Source organism: Chaetomium strumarium (genome assembly GCF_033439665.1).
Source record: "Chaetomium strumarium strain CBS 333.67 chromosome Unknown B0T15scaffold_4, whole genome shotgun sequence".
In the NCBI taxonomy this organism is placed as follows: domain Eukaryota; kingdom Fungi; phylum Ascomycota; class Sordariomycetes; order Sordariales; family Chaetomiaceae; genus Chaetomium; species Chaetomium strumarium.
The window spans coordinates 2,059,444-2,081,005 of record NW_026944432.1 but is presented as its reverse complement, the minus strand read 5'-3'; the positions used below and the strand labels follow the sequence as shown (position 1 = coordinate 2,081,005).

Sequence of the window (21,562 nt, the reverse complement as noted above, 5' to 3'; positions counted from 1 at the left end):
AGCCGTTGAGAAACAGCAGATCCGCATCTCCAACGCCGCATCGGACCAGCACGGGCCTGCCCGCGACCAGGAGTGGCGCCGCAGACAGTGCCTCGCTCTCCTCCTCTAGTACCACGCCGCGCTGAACCTATCTAACCTCGCAACCGTCATGGTCTGGCCGACGCACCTCGACGTGTCCCTCCCGCTGTCCGAGGCAGAAGTCCCAGAGCCCGACGAGTCCGTTCACACCCTCTACCCTTTCGTCCTTGACGTGGTGGACCACCTGCGAGGTCTCGAAGACATCGAGGCCGAGACAATGCATCCTTCCATCGGCCGTCTTCTGGCCGAGCGGACTGCGGGACGGTGGGCATATTAGACATTAATTGGGTATACCACCTATCGAGAAGGTCATTCTGGAGGAAGCGCAGGACAAGTTGACTCAACAGGCGGAGAACTGAGAGCGAACCTCAAAGAGCAGACAGCCGACCCCCCCCGCCCCAACCCCCTCCCAACGCGCCCGAACCGTTGCTGTCGGTTACAGGGGCAGTGATCCGCGGGTTCCCTACTACAACCGGGTTACGCGGGACCACTATTGCGGTGGCTATTATAAGGCTCGTGGAACTCAACTACTACGAAGTCATAGAAGAGCCGGAAGCGGTCGCCGAAAACCCGGCCGCAGTTCGGCGGCATAACCCCGAGGGGGCGGAAGGACCCTGTCCATCGGGGAACCCATGGAGCGTCGAGTGCTGCTGCGTGGCCGATTCGCTCAGCATGGCCGTCGCGCAGAGGCTAGGACCCGGCCCGTCGTGTCCGGGCCGTGGTTCATATGTTGTACTTCCTCGACCGTCGTGCAGGCCGACATCGCCTGGATCGCAAAGACGGATCCAAGGGCAGCGTCGGTAAGGTTCACCTCTTCCGCGACTTTATCCCTAAGATTATAGGACTATATCTCTAAAATAATGGGGGGTCGAACCCACGACCTCCCTGATTGACGGCTGTTGTGGAGCACCGGTCACATGACCCACAAATCAGGAATATCTTCGTGTAATGTTCTGGGCCACCGACTCAGAACTTCTCTTTCCTTTCCTCAACCTTAGATTCACGAAATAGAATGACAACAACAGCCGGCTTGACCCTGTTCAATTGCATCTAGTCGTCACAGAACGTCGAGAATCCCAGCGATCCGAACATCATTACCCACTTGCTTAACAGCGTGGGAGAAGCAAAATAGAAATCGGATACCAGGCTCTGGAAAAATCTCACTAGGAGGCTACGGGACGTGGCGGAATGGAAAGGAACGACGCCAAAGTGTAGACGAGGGAGAACATTACGTCCCGACGGTCCTAGTAACGGCCAAGATTATATTTATACGATATTTACCGGATAAAAGAGGTAGAGCTACCATACTTTTAGGAAGCTTCTCGAGAAAGCTGAACTACTATGGCTAATCGATAGATCGGACGTCCCGGAACCAGAGAGGTAACCAGGGTCGTAACCAAGGAATCGGATAGGGAGTTAAACGATATAGTATATCGTTTGAATTTGAAAGTGCTACAGAGGAGTTTAAGGGTTCAACAAGTAGTGGCGAGGGTTATTAGAATCGGATATATATAATGGGCTACGGAATCACAGAGGAATCGACGGGGACGTCGATTTTTATCGGAAGGGGGGAGTGTTACGGGTCACCAGGTAGGACCCTCCATAGGTCACGTGCCCGCGGGGCATTGTATTTAGGATCAGTCGGAGGTCCTAACCTCCGAACCTCCTTTTTTCCATCTTCATTTACTTAGTCAGTCAATCGGATAAAACTTTCCGCTACAACATGGTTGGGACTTTTTTCTTCAAGTTAGCGTTAGTAGACGCGATGGCAGTGTTAGGCTTAGTTCCCATTCATAGTTGCTGTATTGGACAAAATCTCTACATCGTTCAGTCACTTTGGCGGAGTGGTTAACGCGCTGCCCTGCTAATTGACAGTTAGCATGTTAGGCAGTTCCCTCGGGAGCGTAGGTTCGAATCCTACAGGTGACGACTTTTGCTTCATCTTTCGTCCAGTTTCACTCTTTATTTTTCTGCTCTCCTTCATCACCAAGTATGTGACAGAGCCTCATTACTACTACGCTTTCGAGTAGTAGTACCGTCAACTTGACTGTCGACCGCCCGCTCAAAAAGCCACCCCCACTCCGCACACCTTTTTTTTTCCCCATTGACCTCTGTCATCACTGCAGATAAACCAGCAACGCCTCCGTGGCCTTGAGATCAAACGTCACCTGCCCATTCTGCACCGCCGCCGTCTCAAACGTCTCCGTCCCGGACACGACACACGTCCCGTCGGTGAAGGACTGCCCGCCAAACAGGACCCGCTCGCCTTTATCGACCCTGGCCATGGCGCTGGGAGCAGTCAGCCTCTTCGCCCTCACCGTCCGCGCACTCAACCCCGTCAGCGTACTCGTGCGGGTCCCACTGCCGCCGGCGTAGTAATCCGAGTTGTACAACAACACCCGGAGGGGCCTCCCCTCGGCGTCGAAGCTGGCGTACGCCGCGTAGTTGCTCGTCCCGGCATCCAGCGCGGCCAGGTGCCGGGCGCGCGCCAGCAGGGCCGTGGCGGCGGTGGCGCCCCAGTAGGGCGCGCCCATGCTGTAGCGGCCCCAGAAGCAGTACTGGCAGTTGCCGACGGTGCCGTGGTGGAAGTAGACGCGCGAGATGTTGCGCGACGCGGCGCGCACCGCGTAGTCCATGGTCCAGAGCGCCGCGCCGAACGTCGGTGACACGCCCGCCGCGCCGCCGCCCGACACCGAGTTGGTCTCGCCGAGCACGTACTCCTTGCCGGACTCTGTCGCGGCGGCCACGTCGGCGTCGAACATGCTGTGGATGTTGCTCGCCGTCTGCGAGTGGGTCTGCAGCTTCTGCACGCTGCCGCCCGGGTAGTTGTGGTGGGCATAGTGCCGCACATACCGGCGGGACGTGGCGTTCTCGCGGGCGATGAGCTGGGCCGCGCCCCATTCGGGTGGTGGTTGGTTCCAGTTGCCGGCTTGGATGATGTTGTTCTTGCCCAGTGCGCTGCCCACGCGTATGTTCCAGCTGATCTGGGAGGCTGCGTCCGCGGCCGGGTTCCATGTCACCCCCGAGGCGATGGGCTGTCCGTCTTTGGGGTAGTCTGGCAAAAACGTGTGGTTTAGCTCAAGCGTACCTAGGTTGGTGGCTTTTCACCCTAGGAGGGTTGAGATTGGGATGCCTACATTCTGGCTCGTTGCCGAGCTCGATGGCCAGCAGGTTCTTGACTTCAGCCACAGCGACCTTGGCAGCAGCGATGGTGTTGTCGATCCGGTTCTTCCCCCGGTTCAAGCCCACCACAACACTTCCGGGATATGTGCCGGCCAGTGTCATGAACCTCGGCCCAAAAGTCAGCGTCATCGGAGCGTCGGCCGGGCTTGCGACCGAGTACACGACATAGGCCGAACTTGACGCGTCGAAGGACGCTCGGTCCTGGGTTGTGCCGCCGATCCGGATGGGCGGCCAGACCCCGGTCAGGTCCTTCCAGTTCGAGAGGCATTGGTTGGTCGCCGTCACGTTGGTGAAGTAGGACGGAAAGGCGAAGAACTCGAATGAGATGCCGACTGGCGCTGGATCGAGCGGTGCGTACGAATACCCTCCGGTTCCGACCTTGCTGGGAACGGCAAATGTGACGGCCCCTGCGATCGGGGCTGTCGCTGCGTGGAGCGCCGCTAGGTGTGTTATTCTAGTCATGTTAGATCCTCATGTAAGCCGTGGCGTGAGAATGAACGGATCTGTAGGCCGTCGGGTCTTCATGGCCGGCTCAGCGAGTCAATACATATATCTATGGTTTACCACAGCACTTGGTGCCGTCCGCAAAAGAGCCTCGGTGTTATAACCACCGACGTGACAATGTGACGATTGTGACGCAAGACGGTAAAGGTTGCAATCCATTTTGGCTGACATTATCCCGAGCTCGCTCGCATTGTCCCCTACAGGCTGCGGTTGCTGGACTTGGCGCAATGTGCGGGGAAACCAGGTCTGTTGGAGACGGCGAGGAGGTAATTTTGTTGGCTCAATTGTCCATGATAGGTGCTTTTGAAATCGTCCGTCGATCTTCGGGAGAAATGGGAACATATCACTGTTTTTTGCTGACCCGCGCAGACTCAGAGTGTATACCCTCCGTGCGGCCTCACGTGTCCTTCGTCGGTCGCGCGACCTTGAGATGCGTCCCTCTGGCTCGATTGCTCATACACCTTTAAACCGGGAATAATACACCCGATACAGCGCATCAACCCGAAGAAGCTTGTGTTTTCTCCGATTTGGTCGAACGCACTGGACATGGGCGTCTTTTGCCCGGAGAACTGCAGGCGACCTTGGGCTTGGGACCGCAGTTCCCCTTTTTCCTGGGCGTCAGAGGGTTCTTGATGGCAAGTTGGACCTGTCTCACTGTTGTGCCTGTAGCGGCCGCAATGGTACGGTAATCCCAACCACAATATTCGCGAAGGGCCCGAATCTCAACCTACTTGAAGGAGAGGTGAGTAAGCAGTTAGTCCCTCCTTCTCGGTATAGCTCTAGCCTTACAGCACGCGCACTCCCCCATACCTTCTGATCACGCGTCAATTCCTTGGCTCTGGTGTGTTTCCGATACCAATGTCTTAGAGCCTGATTGTACGCTTTTCGCGTCTGTAATCGGTAGAACCGCTCTGCGCTCGGCGAGTTGTGGACATCGTTGTTGTGGTTGAGAATTGTGTCAATATCCATGGTTGCTTGTTTGTTCACGGAGGATGGTGCGTGTAAGAAGGGGTCCCGTACGGTGGCTGAGGTCTGAGGATCTGTTTGTTGTTAATACCGTATTGAAGTCACTGTCCTGACTATAGGTGCATGGAATGTGCTAGAAGCTTGGTGGGCCGGTCAGTCCACGAGCTGACATCTGAGACTCCCAGAGACCAGTACCCCGTAGCTCTGAGCAAGAAGATTGACTGGCCATTTCCAAAGGTTAGTGCTAGCATCTGTTGGATTCGATGTCGTGCACTGAGTTGCCCGAGTGCAGAAGATTTCGTGCTCCGTAGTCCAAGTCAATCAATCACTTTGCAAGTCAGTTCAGTTCAGGGGACGGACACTAACGCGTCTTGCAGTCAGAGAATACCTCGATTGAATCATTCATTCTGTAATACATACTCAATACTGTATTTATGCCAATCTGTTGTGTTATCGCTTCATGACAACTTCGAAGCCAGAACGATATTATCGGAACCAGGGGGCGCCGGTACCAGTTATGTAACTCACCATACCTGTGGCTAATCCGTGTCCGAAGTAACTCGGCCACGGCTTTTAGGATCATATCTTCCCCTGTATACTTTACTCACCTGCCCTGGTACTACTTCGGATCGGGGTCCCCGAAGACATCCTCCGGCGGTTACTACTACTAGTAGCAGTTTCTCTCCGTCTAAAGACACCAACGTTGTCTTTGATCACCCGCAACCGCTCCCGCAGCTCCGGCGACTGCTTCAACGGTCCATCGCAGGCGTCCGCAATAGCCGTCGCCTCGAGTTCCGCCATATTGAGCTGGTCGCGTGAGACCGAGTACAACCCGTCGCGCGAAGTCACGCTGTGGCCCTCACCAGGCATCTTGTTAAGGGCTGTCAGCACGAAGCCGACAGACTCCATCAAGTCGCCAAAGGCCAGCGCGGACATTACCTCGGCGTACCTGACCTCCCGCACCAGGTCCTGCGCCTCCCTCAACCTGAGCAGCAGAAACGCGGGGTCGTCCACGATGCGCTTGATGCCCTCGCCCATGCCCAAATCGTCCTCCAGCGAGTCCAACGCGGCACACGCGACAAAGATGGCCTTCTTCAGCTGCTCCTTGGCCGTCCGCAGCTTCTGGCCCAGCACAGGCACCCGCATGCGATCCTCGTGCAGCCCGGCGCTCTCCGCGCCCACCTGATCCGCGTCGATGATCTCGCGCGAGTAAAACAATTCCTCCGCCGGGAAGGAAGGCAACTGTTCACCACCACCACCACCACCACCTACCTTATCCCCGCCCTCCCGCACCGGTAACCCGCTAGTACTAGTAGTATACTCCCACCCATCCCCCCAGCGCTCAATGGACTGTTCCAGGTCAAGCACCATGCGGATCGGGTGATACTCGCCCACGACGAAGCAGTTCGGACACCGCGTCTCTGGCTCTGGCTGCTCGTCGTCCAGGTTCAGACCCAGCGCCTCCCGGTTGTCCCAGTACCATCGGCAGAGCACGGCCTGGTACCAGATCAGGCAGCAGTTGTGCCACGGGCAGGCGTTCAGCGGGAGCGTGCCCGGCGCGGCGCGGTTCTCGGGCAGGTCCAGGAGCGAGGCCGCGTTGAGCGTGCAGTCGCAGCGGTGGATGAGGTTCGGCGCGATGAAGTCGGCGTTGGAGGGCGTGTCGCTGAAGGGGTGTGTTGCAATGGGGGTGCGCACGTCGTGCGACGAGAAGTGCACGATGCGGATTTTGCACATCTTGATTTCTTTTTTGCTTTGCTTTGCTTTGCTTTGGTGGTGTGTAGGGGGTGAATTCTTCGAGCGAGGGCTTACCTTTACTTACCTGAGCTATGCGCGGGGAATGGAGATGTATAGTATTGGGGGTTGAAGATGATGGATGGGATGGGTGATGAGGTCCTGTTGAGGAACGATGCACAAAACACTCATCAAGGGGCTGGGGGATGTTTAGATACTAGTCGTATCGTTGAGCCATCGAGAGCTAGACTTGCAATTACTGTTCTCAACTGACTGAGAACAAGGCCTTTGTTTGAGTCTTCCAATAGTTATGGCATTGTTCCGTTTCTCTAGATCAAAACCTTTGTTCCGTTGTGAAGGCCCAGCATCGCCTACTGTTCTTCCTTTTGAAGACGTGATGGCTTTGTTCCCGTCCATCCGGAAAGCAGCATTTCTGGTATGACGCAGACAATGAACGCCACCACGTCCCTCCGTTGTAGAACTTACCTCTACAACCCATTGCCAATCACTTTAAGTGTAAGAAGTGTATCACCTTCTCATATCACAGCAGGTGCGCGCTCAGCACCGTCATCCCTGTAGTGAACCATCATCCTCAAGCCGCACCCATTGTCGACCGCTCGTATTCTTTGGCATCACTCTTCCCTTATCAGGCATTAGTGATTGTGGTCTGAACCCAGGCAAGGTGCCGTTTGCTTTGATGTGCCTATCCGGTATCATGACCGTAATTTAATGGATCAATATGCGTTGCTCTGCCGAAGGCGCCAGCTGGGACGTGCAGTCCGGGACCCCAGCTTCCTTAAACGTATGAATGATGGCCTCGTCTAGCTACCCCGGATCATGTGGAACGCGAATCCCATCCTCGGCCTAGCCCTTATCCACGCATAGCATATAGTCAATATATCGCAAATACCCAACTGGCTGCTGCGTCTGGGGTGCTTTTACCCGCCGCCCCTTCATCCGCCTCGGCGGCAGTTCTTCCTTGGCGCGGTGACGGTTCCGTGTGCTACGTATGGATAGATACTTAATGGACTTCGTTAGGAGAACGGTATGACTACCGGGATGAGCCCGGTATAAAGGGTTGTCATCCAGGTCTCAGGGCTGGTCGGTAAAGTTCGTGTGATCCCCGTGAAGTTGCCGCCTCCTCTTTGTCGTGCCCACAAGAATCACTGTGCCGGACTCGGATATCCCATACACAATGAAGCTGGCCGTTGCCATCACGCTGCTCGCGGCGGCCCTTGCCGAGGCACACTGTAAGCGACTACCAGCTCCCTCCTTTTACCCCTGACGACGACACTGACAGCGGCAGACACGTTCCCCAGCATCGCCAACACGGCCGACTGGCAATATGTGCGGACGACGACCAACTTCCAGAGCAACGGGCCCGTAACGGACGTCAACTCGGACCAGATCCGCTGCTACGAACGGAATCCCGGCACGGGCGCCCCCGGCATCTACAATGTCACGGCTGGCCAGACGCTCAACTATAACGCCAAGGCCTCCATCTCCCACCCGGGCCCGATGTTGTTCTACATCGCTAAGGTTCCCGCAGGCCAGACGGCCGCCACGTGGGACGGCAAGGGCGCAGTGTGGTCCAAGATCTACCACGACGGCCCGCGTTTCGGAGGAAGCTTGACGTGGCCGACCAACGGTAATAAATTTAAAAATTAAAAATCCCTTCCTTCCATGTCCCCAAACATCCAAACAACCCCCCGACTTGTCACACAGATGACATACCTACGGTACTAACAAACAACACCCAAGGCGCCCGATCCGTCCCCGTCAAGATCCCCAGCTGCCTGCAGAACGGCGACTACCTCCTGCGCGCCGAGCACATCGCGCTGCACAGCGCCGGCAGCGCCGGCGGCGCCCAGTTCTACATCTCGTGCGCCCAGCTCACCGTCAGCGGCGGCAGCGGCACCTACAGCCCCAGGAACAGGGTCGCCTTCCCCGGCGCGTACCGGCCGACCGACCCGGGCATCATGATCAACATCTACTACCCCGTCCCGACCAGCTACACGCCTCCTGGTCCGCCGGTTGAGACTTGCTGAGAGTAGTGGAATTTAAAGAAGGGAGGAAAGGGGGGGCAGGGGGGGAGGGCGTGGTTGTTGGTGTATCTACCTGGTGTGTGGTGATGTATTGTATATAACGTGGCATCTGTCACGTTCTTTGCTGATATTTGATGATCGAATATTCAGTGTCAACAAGGGGTTTTGATTTGGGTGGGTGTGATTTCATCCAGAGCGCGAGGCAACAGATGAACAATTTTCCAGAGAGTGGTGGCAATGGTTTCCACGGACCGATGCGAGTGTGTGTGTTGACCGACCTCATCAGGCTGTTTATCATCGCCTGATCTGGTGGCGTCCCCTTTCCCTCAAGGGGGCAAGGGGGAAAGAGGGTATATAGGAAAGTTCGACAGGGCAGGCTTTCAAGTTGGTAGCACCATGGCTAGGGGGCCGCCTAGCTGAGTGGTATTGCGTTGCGCTCAACGCAAGTTGCTGCCAACTATGAAAACGGCGCCTACATCTCGAGTAGGTGGCAGGTTTTCGTAGGCGCCACGGGTTCAACACCTGCGGAGGCTGAGCTTTTGCACTTTTTTTTTGTTTTCACATCTCCCCCCTTTTCATCTCTGTTATTATTTACTTCTGTTCATTATCATGACTCCTCTCGCCCAAGGCGTCAAATCCTCCAGGCGAGCAAGGTTGTGTCATCAAGAAGAAGTTGGTTCTTCCAGGTCGAGCGTTACTAATCCGGTCAAAGGGACGTCACACGGTGGTGCCACCGCGGATTGTTTGCTGGTTCAATGGCCAAATCGGCCACATGTGACTCGTTGAAGACCTCCAGTTCTCGACTGAATCACGTCGTCGAACCAGAAACACGAAACCCTTCTTTGCTTAGGTAAGTATGGACTAGACAAAGAACCGTCCCGGCTTCTTGCCACCGCCCCAACCTGAAGTGATAGACCGCTTTCCAGTCAACAATGGAACAAAGCACGGAGTTGAACCTGAGATTCGGAACCACCTCTTCCCGTGGATAGCGAAAGAATTCACTGTCTAACAATCCAATTGTCGCCCGGTGCGCTCAATGCCATTCATCGAACTAGAGACAAAGGAAGTGTGCGGATCCTAGGTGAGCACCTTCGAATGGGAAGAGTGCGATATAAACCGGCTGAACCTCACCGTCACAGCATCTCCTTCCCTTCCCATCTACGCCACCACCTAACCGACTACTTCCCACAGAGCAAACTACCTACTCAAACCGGATCTCGCCACGACGCCTAGCTCGCACTTACCATTTTCTTCCTCCTCAGGCAAGGTAAGGAAAAGAGTACCAGGTAAGGTAAGTGCCGCCCCATCCACAACTAAGAATTCAACACCATCACGCAAGCATTTAAGGCCCGGGATCCTGTCTAGGTAAGGTAGGTAGTCCAGTGTGAATAGTCCTGCTCCCGACACCCACCACCACCACCACCACCACCACCACCATCCACCCCACCCCATCTTAAATCCAACAACCTCGGGCTAACCGACATTTCCACCATGTGCACAATCGGCTACAACCGCTTCACCCAGTGCGGCTGCACCCTGCGCAACCCGCGCACCCTCGTCAAGTGCGAGTGGGCCAAGCTCAAGGGGCCCGGGTATGTCTGCCCGGACTTCCAGATCAGCGAGGACACGCGCAGGTCGAGGACTGTCAACTTGCGTTGCATGGCTCACTCACATTGAGGATTTGAGACTTGGTTTTTTTACCACACCCCGCCACCCCGGCCCCGCCCCGCCCTTTGAAGCAAGGCAAAGAAAGAAAGGCAAGGGTGCTAGATTGGGGAAGGGTAAGTTGGTTGGGTAAGGTAAGGTAAGTTGGAGCGGAGTGGGGAGTCTTCTAGTCCGGGGGAGGGAGGGGTAGGTAAAAATGGAATGGGAATGGGAATACTCGTTAAGAGAACGAACGATCATATGGAAAGGGTCGACTGGAGGGATAATTCAAGGTAAGAAGGCTAAGACGAGAGTGGGACAGAGAGGAGAAGAAGGAACCCGGGGTGGATTCTGGCGGGTTCTTTGTAACCGCAGTCAAACGTTCTCAACTCTGGAGGATTTGTGGTACCTAAGGTACTGTACTGCAGAAAGTAAGGCAAGGAAGTGAGTGAGTTGCTCGAGAGGAACTGGAGCAGCTTGATCGGACACAAATACAATCACTCATCGAGACCCAGTTTATCCTGATAGACTGTGAATTATCTCTGTCATTCGGACGGTGATCCCTTAGCTTAGCTCGTAAACTGTGCGATCCCATTCCCAGAATCCCATTGCCCCAAAATCGTAGGCAGGTAGAGAAGAAATCCGCAAAAAAAGTCCACCCGCAGTCAAAGAAGCATCCTTTTGATCGATCTGCCCCGACCCACCCTCCAGCAGACCATGCGCTAGCGGCAGAAGCCCCTTCGCTGAAATCCGATGCGCTCTCTATGATATGATATCCGCCAAACGCCAGTCTCCCGCACCAAATCAGTCTTCCAGTCACAAAAGTTTTATACCTCCCACTTATGGACGCTCAATCGTCCTCGGCATACTGGATAGCCCCCGTCGCAGCGGGTGTCTCCGGAGCGCCGCCATACGCAGCGGGTGTCGGCGCACCGTAGTAACCGCCGCTAGCGGCCGGCGTCGGGGCCCCAACAGCAGGAGTAGGCGCGGCATCGGCACCCCAGCCACCCTGCCAAGCACCAGGCGTCGGGGCACTAACCGGGGCAGGTGAAGGCGCCGCGTACGCGCCGGGGGTCGGGGCACTGAGGGCCGCAGGCGTCGGCGCACCAAGACCGGCACCGGGGGTCGGCGCATCGAAGGGGCGGGATCCGCCGCTCGCACCGGGCGTGTAGCCCCAGCTGTCGGCTCCGCTGGCACCGGGAGTTGGGGCTGAGACGCCGTAGGCAGGAGTCTTGGAACCCCAGGGGTCGCTGCTTCCTGAGCCGTAGGCAGGCGTCTTGGATCCGTGGCCGAAGCCGTCGTGCGCGGGCGTCTTGGCGCTGGAGGACCAGGCAGGTGTACGAGAGCCGCCGTAGGCTGTGGCGCCTCCATATGCAGTGCGGTTGCCGTCGTAGGGGTTGACGGTACGGGAGCCGTCGCCCCATGCGGGGGTGCGTGAGCCGGATGTCTCGCCACGGCCCCAGGCCGGTGTGCGCGCAGTGGCTGAGTCTGTAAGTTAGCACAAGGATGCCGCGACATTGATGCACGGGACTTACTCTTCGAAGAGCCCCAAGCTGGAGTCCGCTCTCCGCTTCCCGCGCCCATGGGCGTCCTGCTCCCTCCCGACCATCCCACCGATCCGTTGAGTCCGCCCCGTCCAGAGCCACTAAAGCCACCACGCCCAGAGCGACTGTAGATGTCAATCGGCTTCCCCGTGACCTTGTCCCTGAATATAAGGTCGGCCTTAGGAACGGTGACGATGCCCTTTCTGCTGTGAAGCTCCACGCGAGCATGCGTGTCGGTAGTATCCACGACGATGCCGAGAAGACCCTTATAGCCGCCTCTCCGGATGCTGACGGTCTGGTGAACAGCGCGATCGGGCCCGAAGGTCTTGGGCGGCTTCATGACGTTGTTACCCGCCGGGTTCCGCTTGAGGGCCGGGTTCATCGTGCTTAGGTCGGGACCAGAATTTGCGTTGTTGATGCGGCCACCCTTCGCCGCGATTGTGTTGACACTGCTGGCCCTTGTGACGAACACACCGGCGTTCTCAACGGTCGTGTTGCTGTGGAGGAACACGAAGGCTCGATGAATATGGATGATCTTGCCCTGCCGTTGTTGTCCGCCGTATTCACGGACGACGTCATCCAGCCGTATCTCGGAGCCGTTTCGATCGGCAGCGACGGCAGCCCTTCGCTTCGGCAATTTGTTGGTGATCTGCGACGGCAACACCTGTCTAGTTTCGCCATTCTGGTCCAAAACGACCATCGACTCGCGGTCCACCTTGACGATGCAACCGACAGTGGTGGGGTCAAGTTGCACGAGGTCGAGTAGCGAGTACTGCCCAAGGGATCCCTGACCGCCAATGTCGCTGGCCTCGCGCAGGTCCTTGCTGAACACGGTTACTTCCTGGCTCGTCTGATCTGTCACGATAGTGACGCGGTCCTCCACAATATTGACGACCATACCGACTTCGTCGCGGAAACGGCTGCCGCCAATGACCCGGACGTGGTCACCCGTCTTGAACCGCTTACGGATACCCTTGTTAGGCACCTCGATCTTCCGGCCAGCCAAGTCGCCTTCGGTCACCTCCAGCGTGATGATGTCCCCTTGCACACTGAGCGCCTTGCCAACGACACCCTGTTGTTCGCCCTCGAACACCTCGATAATATCGCCGGCGGCGTAGGTCACGTTGCTGTCTTTCAAACTGGCGGCAAGAGCCTTGAGGTCGAGGTTCTCAGTGCCGTCCTCGGAGCCACTGGCAAACTTTGTGACCTCTTCCAGAGTCGGGTTGACATCCTTGACCTCCAGCTGCGAAATCAGGATATCCTTGACCTGAAAGCCATTCTCGAAATCCTCACCCATATACGTCCAGGTATTGGTCTGTGGGTTGCCCTGGATGTAGCGGGGATGTCGCTTCCGTGCCTCGACTTCGCTGAAGAGTCGTTGAGGGGGCCGCGGACCTGGCATGCCGGGGCGCTTACGTTTTCCATCCGCCGCAGACGTCGAAAGCGATTCGTCACGGACGCCGTAGTCCAGTCTGGGAATGAAGCGCACGCGCGCTTCTAGGCCGTTTTCCGTAACGTCGAGGACCTGGGCAAGATCGCCGGCATACTTGGCCGGCTTCTTCAACCGCACCCAAGCGCCAGGTTCCAAGCTTGGGGTCTTGATCACCCGCAAGAGGTCCGGCATGTCCTTGATCTCGACGAGCATCATCTTGCTCCGGGGGTAAACGTTCAACATTCCGTCTAGCGCCACAAGAATGTCGGCTTGCCGGCGGGCCTCGACGTAGATATAGCCCTTCATGACCGAGTTGGGCCCAGCACGCTCGAACGCGGCAGTGATAGGAACCTCGTTCTTAGAACCAGCTCTCTCTTCGACGCGCCGCATGATGGAGAAGACGACTTCCCGCTCCTTGCCCTCTTTGCATCTAACAGCCCAGATGCTGGGATCGTCGACACTAGGCAGAAGTAGCCGCTTGGGAACGACGGCCATTTCGTCATAGGCCCTGTTAGAAGCCCGTTTGCCGTAGCGCTCCCGCAAAATCTGGGCCTGCTTCTCTGCATCCATGCTCGCCTCGAGCTCGCGGCGCCGATCCAGCTCGCGATGTCTCCTGTCATCATTGATGTGGCCACCCTCGGCGATATCATCGGCCTCGGCATTGTCGATGAAATCTTCAATTTCTTCGCCGTCTTTCTCGTCCTCTTCGGCCTCGTCTTCGTCCTCGACTTCGGCTTCGATATCGAAGAAAGCTGAGCGGAAATCCTTACGTCGCTTGCGGCGGTGACGCTGCGGGATTTGTTAGTCACCATGCTCAGGCAAAGCAGCAATGCACCGGCCGCACTATCTGTCCCGCGGCATCGTGCAGCAAACCGGTGATAACTCACATGGACATCTTCATCGTCGTCATCTTCTTCCTCCTCCTCATCACCATCTACATCGCCGCCACCTTCTTCTTCTTCCTCACCCTTCTCTTCTTGCTCCTCCTCATCACCGTTCTCATTCTCCTCATCATCATCGTCATCGCGACGCCGCTTTTTAGATGCGCTCTTAGAAGGGCGCTCCTCGTCTTTGACCTCGTCATTGTCATCATTGTCAGCGGCAATGCCGCTTTCGCTTCCGCGGCGGTCGCTCTTCGTGGTCTCATCGTCTGTCAGATCGGCAGGCGCGGGGTTGAAATTGTCGTCTTCCGAGCCGGAATCATCCGCGAATTGAAAGGGGGTCTTTGATGTCATTTCGACTACGTGGTTTCGACGATGACGCAAATCTCAGAGCATCGATGTGCGCGAATGGTGGTCGTTCAGGATGAGCGCAGTGAGGAATCGGCAGTTGGTGTCAAGAAGAAGAAAAGTCGGTTGGGGTACGAGGACAAAGGCAACTTTTATGGAAGATCGAGCTCTGAGCTGAGAGCCGCCTCGTGGCGCGCGGCGAAGTCAACCACAGCAGCTGCAGGGATGACGACCGTTTGATTGGCGCTAGGACAATAGCAGAATAGCATTCACGTGCTCGGTGGCTGGAGAGCACGGACCCACGTAATCGAGGCGCCACAGTGACGCTACAGGCCGTGCGAGCCCAGTCCATTACGAAGTTTCTGTTCCGGGCACGGGCACTGCAGGTAAAACACCATGAATTCTGACTATGGAAAGTGGTGATGTTGGGTACGAAGTGTCCAACGTGTTCCAGAAAATGTAGGTGGCACCCAGGGCTTCGATGGGCCTGGCTGACTAAGCCTGTCGGGCACACGCAACAATTTTCGGACGAAGACCGCGTACCTAAGTCTTGCCGAGCAGGTCAACCTGCAATCTGTCCATAGACTAGAAGAAAAAGAGCTCGGTGCCTGCTCACCTTCATGGGCACAGACATTTACATTTTAAGTTCGATCTCGACTCATTTCGTATGGTTGTAGTGGACCGCCTAGGTCTAGTCTCTACAGATCCAGCGGCGCCTGAACTGTCTCTCAGAGTCTCAACATTTGAGTCAATTCTCTGTCGTCGGTGAGCCGGGGTCTCGGGGGGTCTTAAGTCACGCGGGCCTCAACCAAGACGTCTGCGGTCGGCAGCATATATTTACAACTTTCCTTCGCCAGAGTACCGGGTTTGCTGCCTCTTGCGTAACAGTTGCAAGTGCTGTATTGTACAACTTACAAGTCCGGCTCGCGCATTGGAGCTGAAGCTGCCACCATGAATCACAGTCATAGCATTGGAACCCGAAAAGCCCGGTGTCATGGGTCTGCTTCACAGGAACGGCCGCATATCTCGTTGAGCTCTCAGCTGCCAGCACTGTCTATTTTGCTGTCTGGAATCAAGTAGTAGTGGCGGATTCAGGCCATTATCGGCACATCCTAACATCGCTACCGTTCTGGACAGCACCACATTTTCTATATACTTCCCCAATTTCTCAACCTCACGAAGCACCGGCCCATACCGGAGCTTACGGACTGCCACGGGGTACAGGGTGACCATTCAAACTCAAAGGTTTGCCGTTGGTAAACCCATTGACTATACCAGCATCAGGAGTCCGCAGTTTGACTCCCATATACCACACATAATGACCGGGAAGAGAATTATGTAGTCAACTGCATTCCCTCGCATCAAACGATGGCATATTACCCATGCTTCTTGCTCCAGTACTCTCGAAACACCACATGCAACTCTGACCGACATCATAGTGGTATTGCGTCTCCTAGTCTTCCATGTCTACTTTCATCGTTTTCGATCTCTTTCCTTCCTAGCAAGGACTGTGAGCATCGCAACGAGGAACCAAAGGATGTCTCTTAGGCTGGCAACCTTTTACTCTCCGGAAGCCTGGGGTCATGGATCTGCGGCAGACAGAGTCCATCCCCGGCACCGTACCCTCGGTTAGATTATGGACAAGGCCGTCAAACCCGGGCTATCATTCAACAGCTCAATGCAGGAGTCGTCTCTAAATTGGTAGATGATCAGCACGAACACAGCGCAGATGGAACGCAACGCCATTCGCGGATAAATGACAAGACTCCAATTTTGCCGATCCACGAACCACAACTCATGACCGCCATCGGGGAAGGTAACCGAGAGGGGCAAGATGGCAAGTTCACCACGCTTCGTGGCTTGCCCCCTGGCTGACGCAACCTGATCAAGCTTTCCCCAAGCTTTCCCCCGCGCTTTCACCAAGCCTTCCCCGGAATCACCCCCGTCTTAGCTAGCTTCGGTAGTACTCTGCGGAGATCGACCCCACGGCTTTATCGCGTAGATGAACGGAACAACGGTCAGTTACACGCTCCTTTGGCGGAGAAACTCTAGACATGCTCTCTTGGCATTCCCAGCAGAAGACTACCTAGGTCACAGTACATGACGGACAGTTCCATTAGTCGCCAGGGAACATACAAGAGGCTATATCCTTTGTTTTGGAGACATGACAATGGATGCAACCGACCTTCTTCCAGGACTTTGGACATTGACGCCATGAAGGCATTTGCGTTCATTCTGTCCGTAGCCGCCTCTTTGGCCGCGGCATCGGCTATTGCCCTTGAAAATAATGCTCACACCCCGGCCGGTGCTTCCATAACCCTTCCTCGCTCGCCGCTCCCCAGGGACAGACAACACAAGCAAAAGGACAACTGGGGCAATGCAGTAGAAAAGGACCGCAAGAGGGTCACGATCCGGGCATCCAATAACGACAAGGACGACATCAGTGACGACTTCTTGTGGGCTGTCAAGAAGGCCAACAATGGCGGCTTGGTACACCTGGAGAAGGGGAAAAAGTACGTCATCGGCAAGAAGCTCAACCTGAACTTCTTGAAGGATGTGTATGTCAAGATCGACGGCGAGTTGAAGGTATGCACCGCGGCACCCCGTCTGCCTCAGCACGGGGTATGATATTGACGGCTCCCAGTTTACCAACGACATCGAGTACTGGCAAGCGAATAACTTCTACTACTCGTTCCAGAAGAGCATCACCTTCTGGGTCTGGGGTGGAAAGTAAGATTATTCCCTTATTGCCCACAGTTCTTTGGTTTTACGTAATGCTCATAAGCCCAAAGGGACATCAAGATCTACGGTTCCGGGATGATCAACGGCAATGGCCAGGCCTGGTGGAACGGATTCGCGGGATCCGAGATCTTGGACCCGGACAACACATATTACCGCCCGATCCTCTTCCTCACGGACAATGCCACCAACATCGAGGTCAAGGGCCTCCACCTCAAAGATTCTCCATGCTGGACCACTTTCTTCGTGCGCACCAAGAACGTCGTGTTTGACGATGTGTACATCTCAGCCGTCTCCAACAACGCATCCGTAAGTTAACACCTCACCCCGTTTGTTTCAACATTTCTCCCTCTGCTTTTTATCGTATAACTCACCTGGCGGTATCGCATCTAGGCCCTGCCCAAAAACACCGACGGCTTCGACTCGCTCAACGTCGACGGCCTGACGGTGACCAACACGCGCGTCAACGTCGGCGACGACTGCTTCTCGCCCAAGCCCAACACGACCAACATCCTGGTGCAGAACCTGTGGTGCAACGGCACGCACGGCGTGTCGATGGGCAGCATCGGCCAGTACCCGGGCGTGATGGACTACATCTCCAACGCCTACATCCAGAACGTGACGCTGCTCAACGGGCAGAACGGCGCCCGCCTCAAGGCCTGGGCCGGTGCCGGCGTCGGGTACGGGTACATCTCCAACATCACGTACCGCGACATCCGCGTCGAGAACACGGACCGCCCGGTCGTGCTGGACCAGTGCTACTTCAACGTCAACGAGACGGCGTGCGCGGCCTACCCGAGCCGCGTCAACATCACCGACGTGCGCTTCATCAACGTGCACGGCACCAGCAGCGGCGCCCGGGGCCGCGTGGTCGCCGACCTGACCTGCAGCCCCGGCGCGACCTGTAGCGGCATCCACCTGGAGGACATCAACATCACCAGCCCCGCCGGCAGCCCGCCGCAGATTGTGTGCGAGAATATCGAGGGCGATATCGGGGTCGACTGTATCCCCGCCAGCGAAGCCGATGATTGAGGAGAGAGAGAGGGCACAGGGGGGTTGAAAAGGCGAGGTGAGAGAGTGGAGTTGTGGTGTCAAGAGGAGGATGGAGAGTACTTCTTAGATACTGCATGCATCGTAATGGAAAATAATATCTGCCGTATACCCAGTAGTTGGCTCTCTTGGTGGTGCCTAATAAGGACTGTTTCCCCAACCCGACTGACTACTAGTAGGACTGCGCCATGGTCGGTCTAAGCGTCCATCGGCCAGGTCCAAATCCTTCCCACCCCCGTTCCGAGGAGTTTCAAAAGAGCGAGTGGTTGCAAATGGAACATCGCCCAGCGGCTGCTCACCACCCTCGACTGGCTCGTCGTCCGCGGTGGCGACGGGCAGTATGACTTGCTCATCGTCAATACGCTGGACCTGATCCAGGGCGTGGGTACCTGACTGTTCTTTGGTTCAAAAGCTATTTGCCCAAGAGGGATATTAACAGATTGCAGGACTCAGTGTCCCTGGCGGCAATGCGAGTGCTGAAGTAGAAACCCAAGGATCAGATAAGACTGTTGAGGTGATCCTACCTAGTAGGTATTAGTAGCCTTAGGTAGATAATAGCAATAACTACTATAGCACACCAGGAACTCCGCTCATGACACCCCGTATCCCCAGCCCGAACCCGAATTGAATGTAAAGAACCGAACTCTCCATAACCCGGAAGCAAGCCCGGTCCAGCATAGTACTAGTAACAAAGCCCGTCGCTATAGCCATGACGGATACCGAAGCTGGACAAGAATCAATCAAAGCACCGCTGCTCGCTTCCTCTATAAAACCCGACCCAAACACAAGCCTCCTAGCTGCCAAACCGAGACGGACTAGACCGTTACATTTATCCGACGCCCAAGCTCAAGTTCGCCCCTTCACTCGGACCTTTTTGGAGTGACCGAAGCGATAAACTGCTGATACCCCTCGTCGTCATCGGCCGTCTTTGCGTGTCCTTTATTCTGGCCCGGCAAATCCCGTATCTCCTGCTTCGCCGGTTTCGTAGTCCACAGCACTTGAGGCGGCTGCGCCATTGCCCCCACCGTGCTATCCTTTTCTTTCCCTTTCTCTGTCTCTTTCTCCTTACCAACCGCTCCGCTTGCATTAAGAATTTGCTTCCCCTCCCTCTCCTCCTCTTTCCCCCTCTCCTCTTCTGCCTTGTTACCCCTCGGCAACCTCATAGCCAGAAGGATATATTCGGCCCTCGTCATCCTGGCCATGACATCGTCCATGTACCGCCTCACCTCATCAGGCGGCGCCACCACTCGTGCCAGGTGTTCGAGATGGCGGCCCGTGTGGGCGAACAGTCGAATAGTCATGGGTTCGTAGTAGTCCAGCTCGGGATCCGCCAGGGGGTACTCGGCCTTGCTGCCCTTGCGGACGAGCAGGAACGAGGCGATCACCTGCTGCCCGGAAGGGACTTGTACGTACTCCAGGAGGCTGAATTTGGGGAACAGGTACCGGTCGCCTGTTCCGCCGGCGAACTCGAACACAACTGCCGAGATGTCTGGTTTAGGTGGTGGTGGTGGCCCCTTAGACCGAAGAGCTTGCTGTGGCGCGGGGCTCTGCGATGTTCCTCCGGAAGGGGCTGGATGGCTGCCGGGAGGGCCATTCGACTTCGTGGGGGCTGGAGAGGGGGACGCTGATAACGGCACCCGTTGTGGTTCACGGTCTTTAACGAGCTTGGAGCGGAGGTTGTCCAGTTTGACTTTCAGATCGGTTGCGTCCGAGAAGTGCGGCTTGTTCTCGGCGATACGCCGCACCGTGTCCCGTAATCGGAGATCGTCCAGCGCCGCTTTGACCAGCATCACAACTAGGGGATCGCTGCCTACTGGCGGCCGGAGGTCGACAGAGGTTTGTTTGGGATTTGACGAAAGCACAATATCGAGGATGGCGCGCACTTCATCAGCGAAATATTGCACCGTCTTCCCGTCAACCAGGAGTCGCTCGGCGGAGGGCACGGTTGTGCTTCCGTTCCGCTTGGTCTCGAGGGAGATGGCATCAATAATGGCCTGGAACCGCTCGAGTTCAGGTTTCGCGGCGTCCCCCTGAGCAACGCGCTTCATAAGTTCGCGGAGCTGAGGATCTGTCCCGGCTTTCTCGGCCAGCATCAGAATAATGGGATCGGTGCCCGGAGCAGTCTTTGCTGGTGTGCCAGCAGATGGCGTAGGCGGCGCCCCAGTAGGAGGAGGGTTGTTGACAACTGAGTTCGGAGGTCGAGTGGGACCTGTCGTTGGGGTGAATGTCCTTGCTAGAGGTGATTGGATGGGAGGGAGCGTTGATTGAGGCGGTTGCGTGTGGATTGCGGGGGAGCTTTGTGGCACCATTGGTGTTACGGTGCTGGGCGAGAGGACTGACTCCATCCCCCGTGGCGACGCAACAGGTCTCGGTCCCGTTGCTGGAACAGCCTGAGCTTGGCGCGATACCTCTGGTACCGACTGGCCAACGGCAGGTTGCGTCGTATGTGTTGTGGGCGTATGCGAAGCGCCCAGTGCTGGTATTTGCGTCGATGGCTTCGTCTCCGCGGGGGTATTAACTTGGGGCTGTGGTTGGGACTGAACTGGAATCGGAGTTGACGAGCCTGTAGGCGTCGCGGACTTCGGTGTAGGCGTAGGCGGAGGAGGCATGACGCCCCCCGGCGGTCCGTATTGTACGATGGGTCTATCGGTAGACGGTGGAGGTGGTTTCGGATCTCGGACGGCGTACATGGTCGCCTCGAAGACGTGCGGCTCTACGGTAATCGTTACTTGACCGAGTTTGGTCATGCTTTCCTTCGGCGGATTATTCGGCTCTTCGATCACGACCCCCTTTCTTTTGGTAGGTTTCGACCAATACTTCTCGAAGATACCCTCCGTTATCCACCTCTGCCTCGACCGGGATAAAGACTCGGCAAGAACACCACTAGGTTGCTGTTAGCTTTAGGACGGCCCAGCGTAACCTGGCCAGGAAGGGCGCACCTTTCTGTGACAGTCTGATATTCGCTGCTTGAGAGGTCGTCGGGCTGTGGAGAGTCGACCGTGGGCAACGGCTTGCCGGCGCTGATTGATTTTGGCAGTTGTGGAGGGAGGTCTTCGGCAGGAGTTGGTTCGGGCTCGGGTGCAGCTGCTGGAGTTGTTGACCTCTGCGGAGGCGTCATGGTCCTTCTCTTAGCGGCCTGCTCGGCTCTAGCAGCAGCGCGCGCCGGCAGCTTCCTCTTCTTCTCCATTGCAGCGGCCAGCCGAAGCAGATGTGCGAAGCATGCAACGGTCCGTTATACAGTCATGAGCGTGAAATATATGTTTGGGAAAGTCGATGACATAAATGTATCCCGCGATTGTGAAGGGATTGTTGCTGTCGCGGGAGTTGGGGGCGTTGGTGGCAAGTCCCCTCGACCCTCGAGCTCGGAAAGGTTGCAACCTGGAAGTTGCGAATGCAAGAACGGAGAGACCCGTCTAA

At 56.3% G+C, this 21,562-nt stretch overlaps 6 protein-coding genes and 1 non-coding gene across 7 annotated transcripts; 3 read left to right on the top strand and 4 right to left on the bottom strand.

Moving 5' to 3' along the window:
* Positions 1–1,908: 1,908 nt before the first annotated feature.
* On the top strand, positions 1,909–2,007 carry B0T15DRAFT_t142. The gene has a single exon. It is a non-coding gene; the product is annotated as a tRNA-Ser (tRNA).
* A 188-nt stretch (positions 2,008–2,195) lies between these two features.
* On the bottom strand, positions 2,196–3,723 carry B0T15DRAFT_398322 (glycoside hydrolase family 79 protein; the record flags this gene model as incomplete). The annotated part of the gene is made up of 2 exons (XM_062864946.1): positions 2,196–3,133; positions 3,216–3,723. The coding sequence occupies 2 exons, from the start codon at positions 3,721–3,723 to the stop codon at positions 2,196–2,198; spliced, it is 1,446 nt and encodes a 481-aa protein (XP_062721444.1).
* Positions 3,724–4,884: 1,161 nt separating this feature from the next.
* Positions 4,885–6,465, bottom strand: B0T15DRAFT_511558 (uncharacterized protein; the record flags this gene model as incomplete). Its single annotated transcript, XM_062867920.1, has 4 exons — positions 4,885–4,952; positions 5,152–5,157; positions 5,340–5,973; positions 6,004–6,465. The coding sequence occupies 4 exons, from the start codon at positions 6,463–6,465 to the stop codon at positions 4,885–4,887; spliced, it is 1,170 nt and encodes a 389-aa protein (XP_062721443.1).
* A 941-nt stretch (positions 6,466–7,406) lies between these two features.
* B0T15DRAFT_434742 (glycoside hydrolase family 61 protein) lies at positions 7,407–8,543 on the top strand. The gene is made up of 3 exons (XM_062865804.1): positions 7,407–7,712; positions 7,769–8,110; positions 8,224–8,543. Exons 1-3 carry the CDS (start codon positions 7,658–7,660, stop codon positions 8,508–8,510), a joined length of 684 nt encoding a protein of 227 aa, XP_062721442.1. The 5' UTR covers positions 7,407–7,657; the 3' UTR covers positions 8,511–8,543.
* Positions 8,544–10,637: 2,094 nt separating this feature from the next.
* B0T15DRAFT_416397 (uncharacterized protein) lies at positions 10,638–14,773 on the bottom strand. Its single transcript, XM_062865469.1, has 3 exons — positions 14,015–14,773; positions 11,687–13,916; positions 10,638–11,633 (listed from the first exon to the last, which is right to left on the bottom strand). The coding sequence occupies exons 1-3, from the start codon at positions 14,360–14,362 to the stop codon at positions 11,002–11,004; spliced, it is 3,210 nt and encodes a 1,069-aa protein (XP_062721441.1). The 5' UTR covers positions 14,363–14,773; the 3' UTR covers positions 10,638–11,001.
* A 1,797-nt stretch (positions 14,774–16,570) lies between these two features.
* On the top strand, positions 16,571–18,127 carry B0T15DRAFT_397406 (glycoside hydrolase family 28 protein; the record flags this gene model as incomplete). The annotated part of the gene is made up of 4 exons (XM_062864896.1): positions 16,571–16,942; positions 17,001–17,086; positions 17,149–17,404; positions 17,489–18,127. The coding sequence occupies 4 exons, from the start codon at positions 16,571–16,573 to the stop codon at positions 18,125–18,127; spliced, it is 1,353 nt and encodes a 450-aa protein (XP_062721440.1).
* A 463-nt stretch (positions 18,128–18,590) lies between these two features.
* On the bottom strand, positions 18,591–21,519 carry B0T15DRAFT_434734 (uncharacterized protein). Its single transcript, XM_062865803.1, has 2 exons — positions 21,085–21,519; positions 18,591–21,028 (listed from the first exon to the last, which is right to left on the bottom strand). The coding sequence occupies exons 1-2, from the start codon at positions 21,330–21,332 to the stop codon at positions 19,006–19,008; spliced, it is 2,271 nt and encodes a 756-aa protein (XP_062721439.1). The 5' UTR covers positions 21,333–21,519; the 3' UTR covers positions 18,591–19,005.
* Between the last annotated feature and the right edge of the window lie 43 nt (positions 21,520–21,562).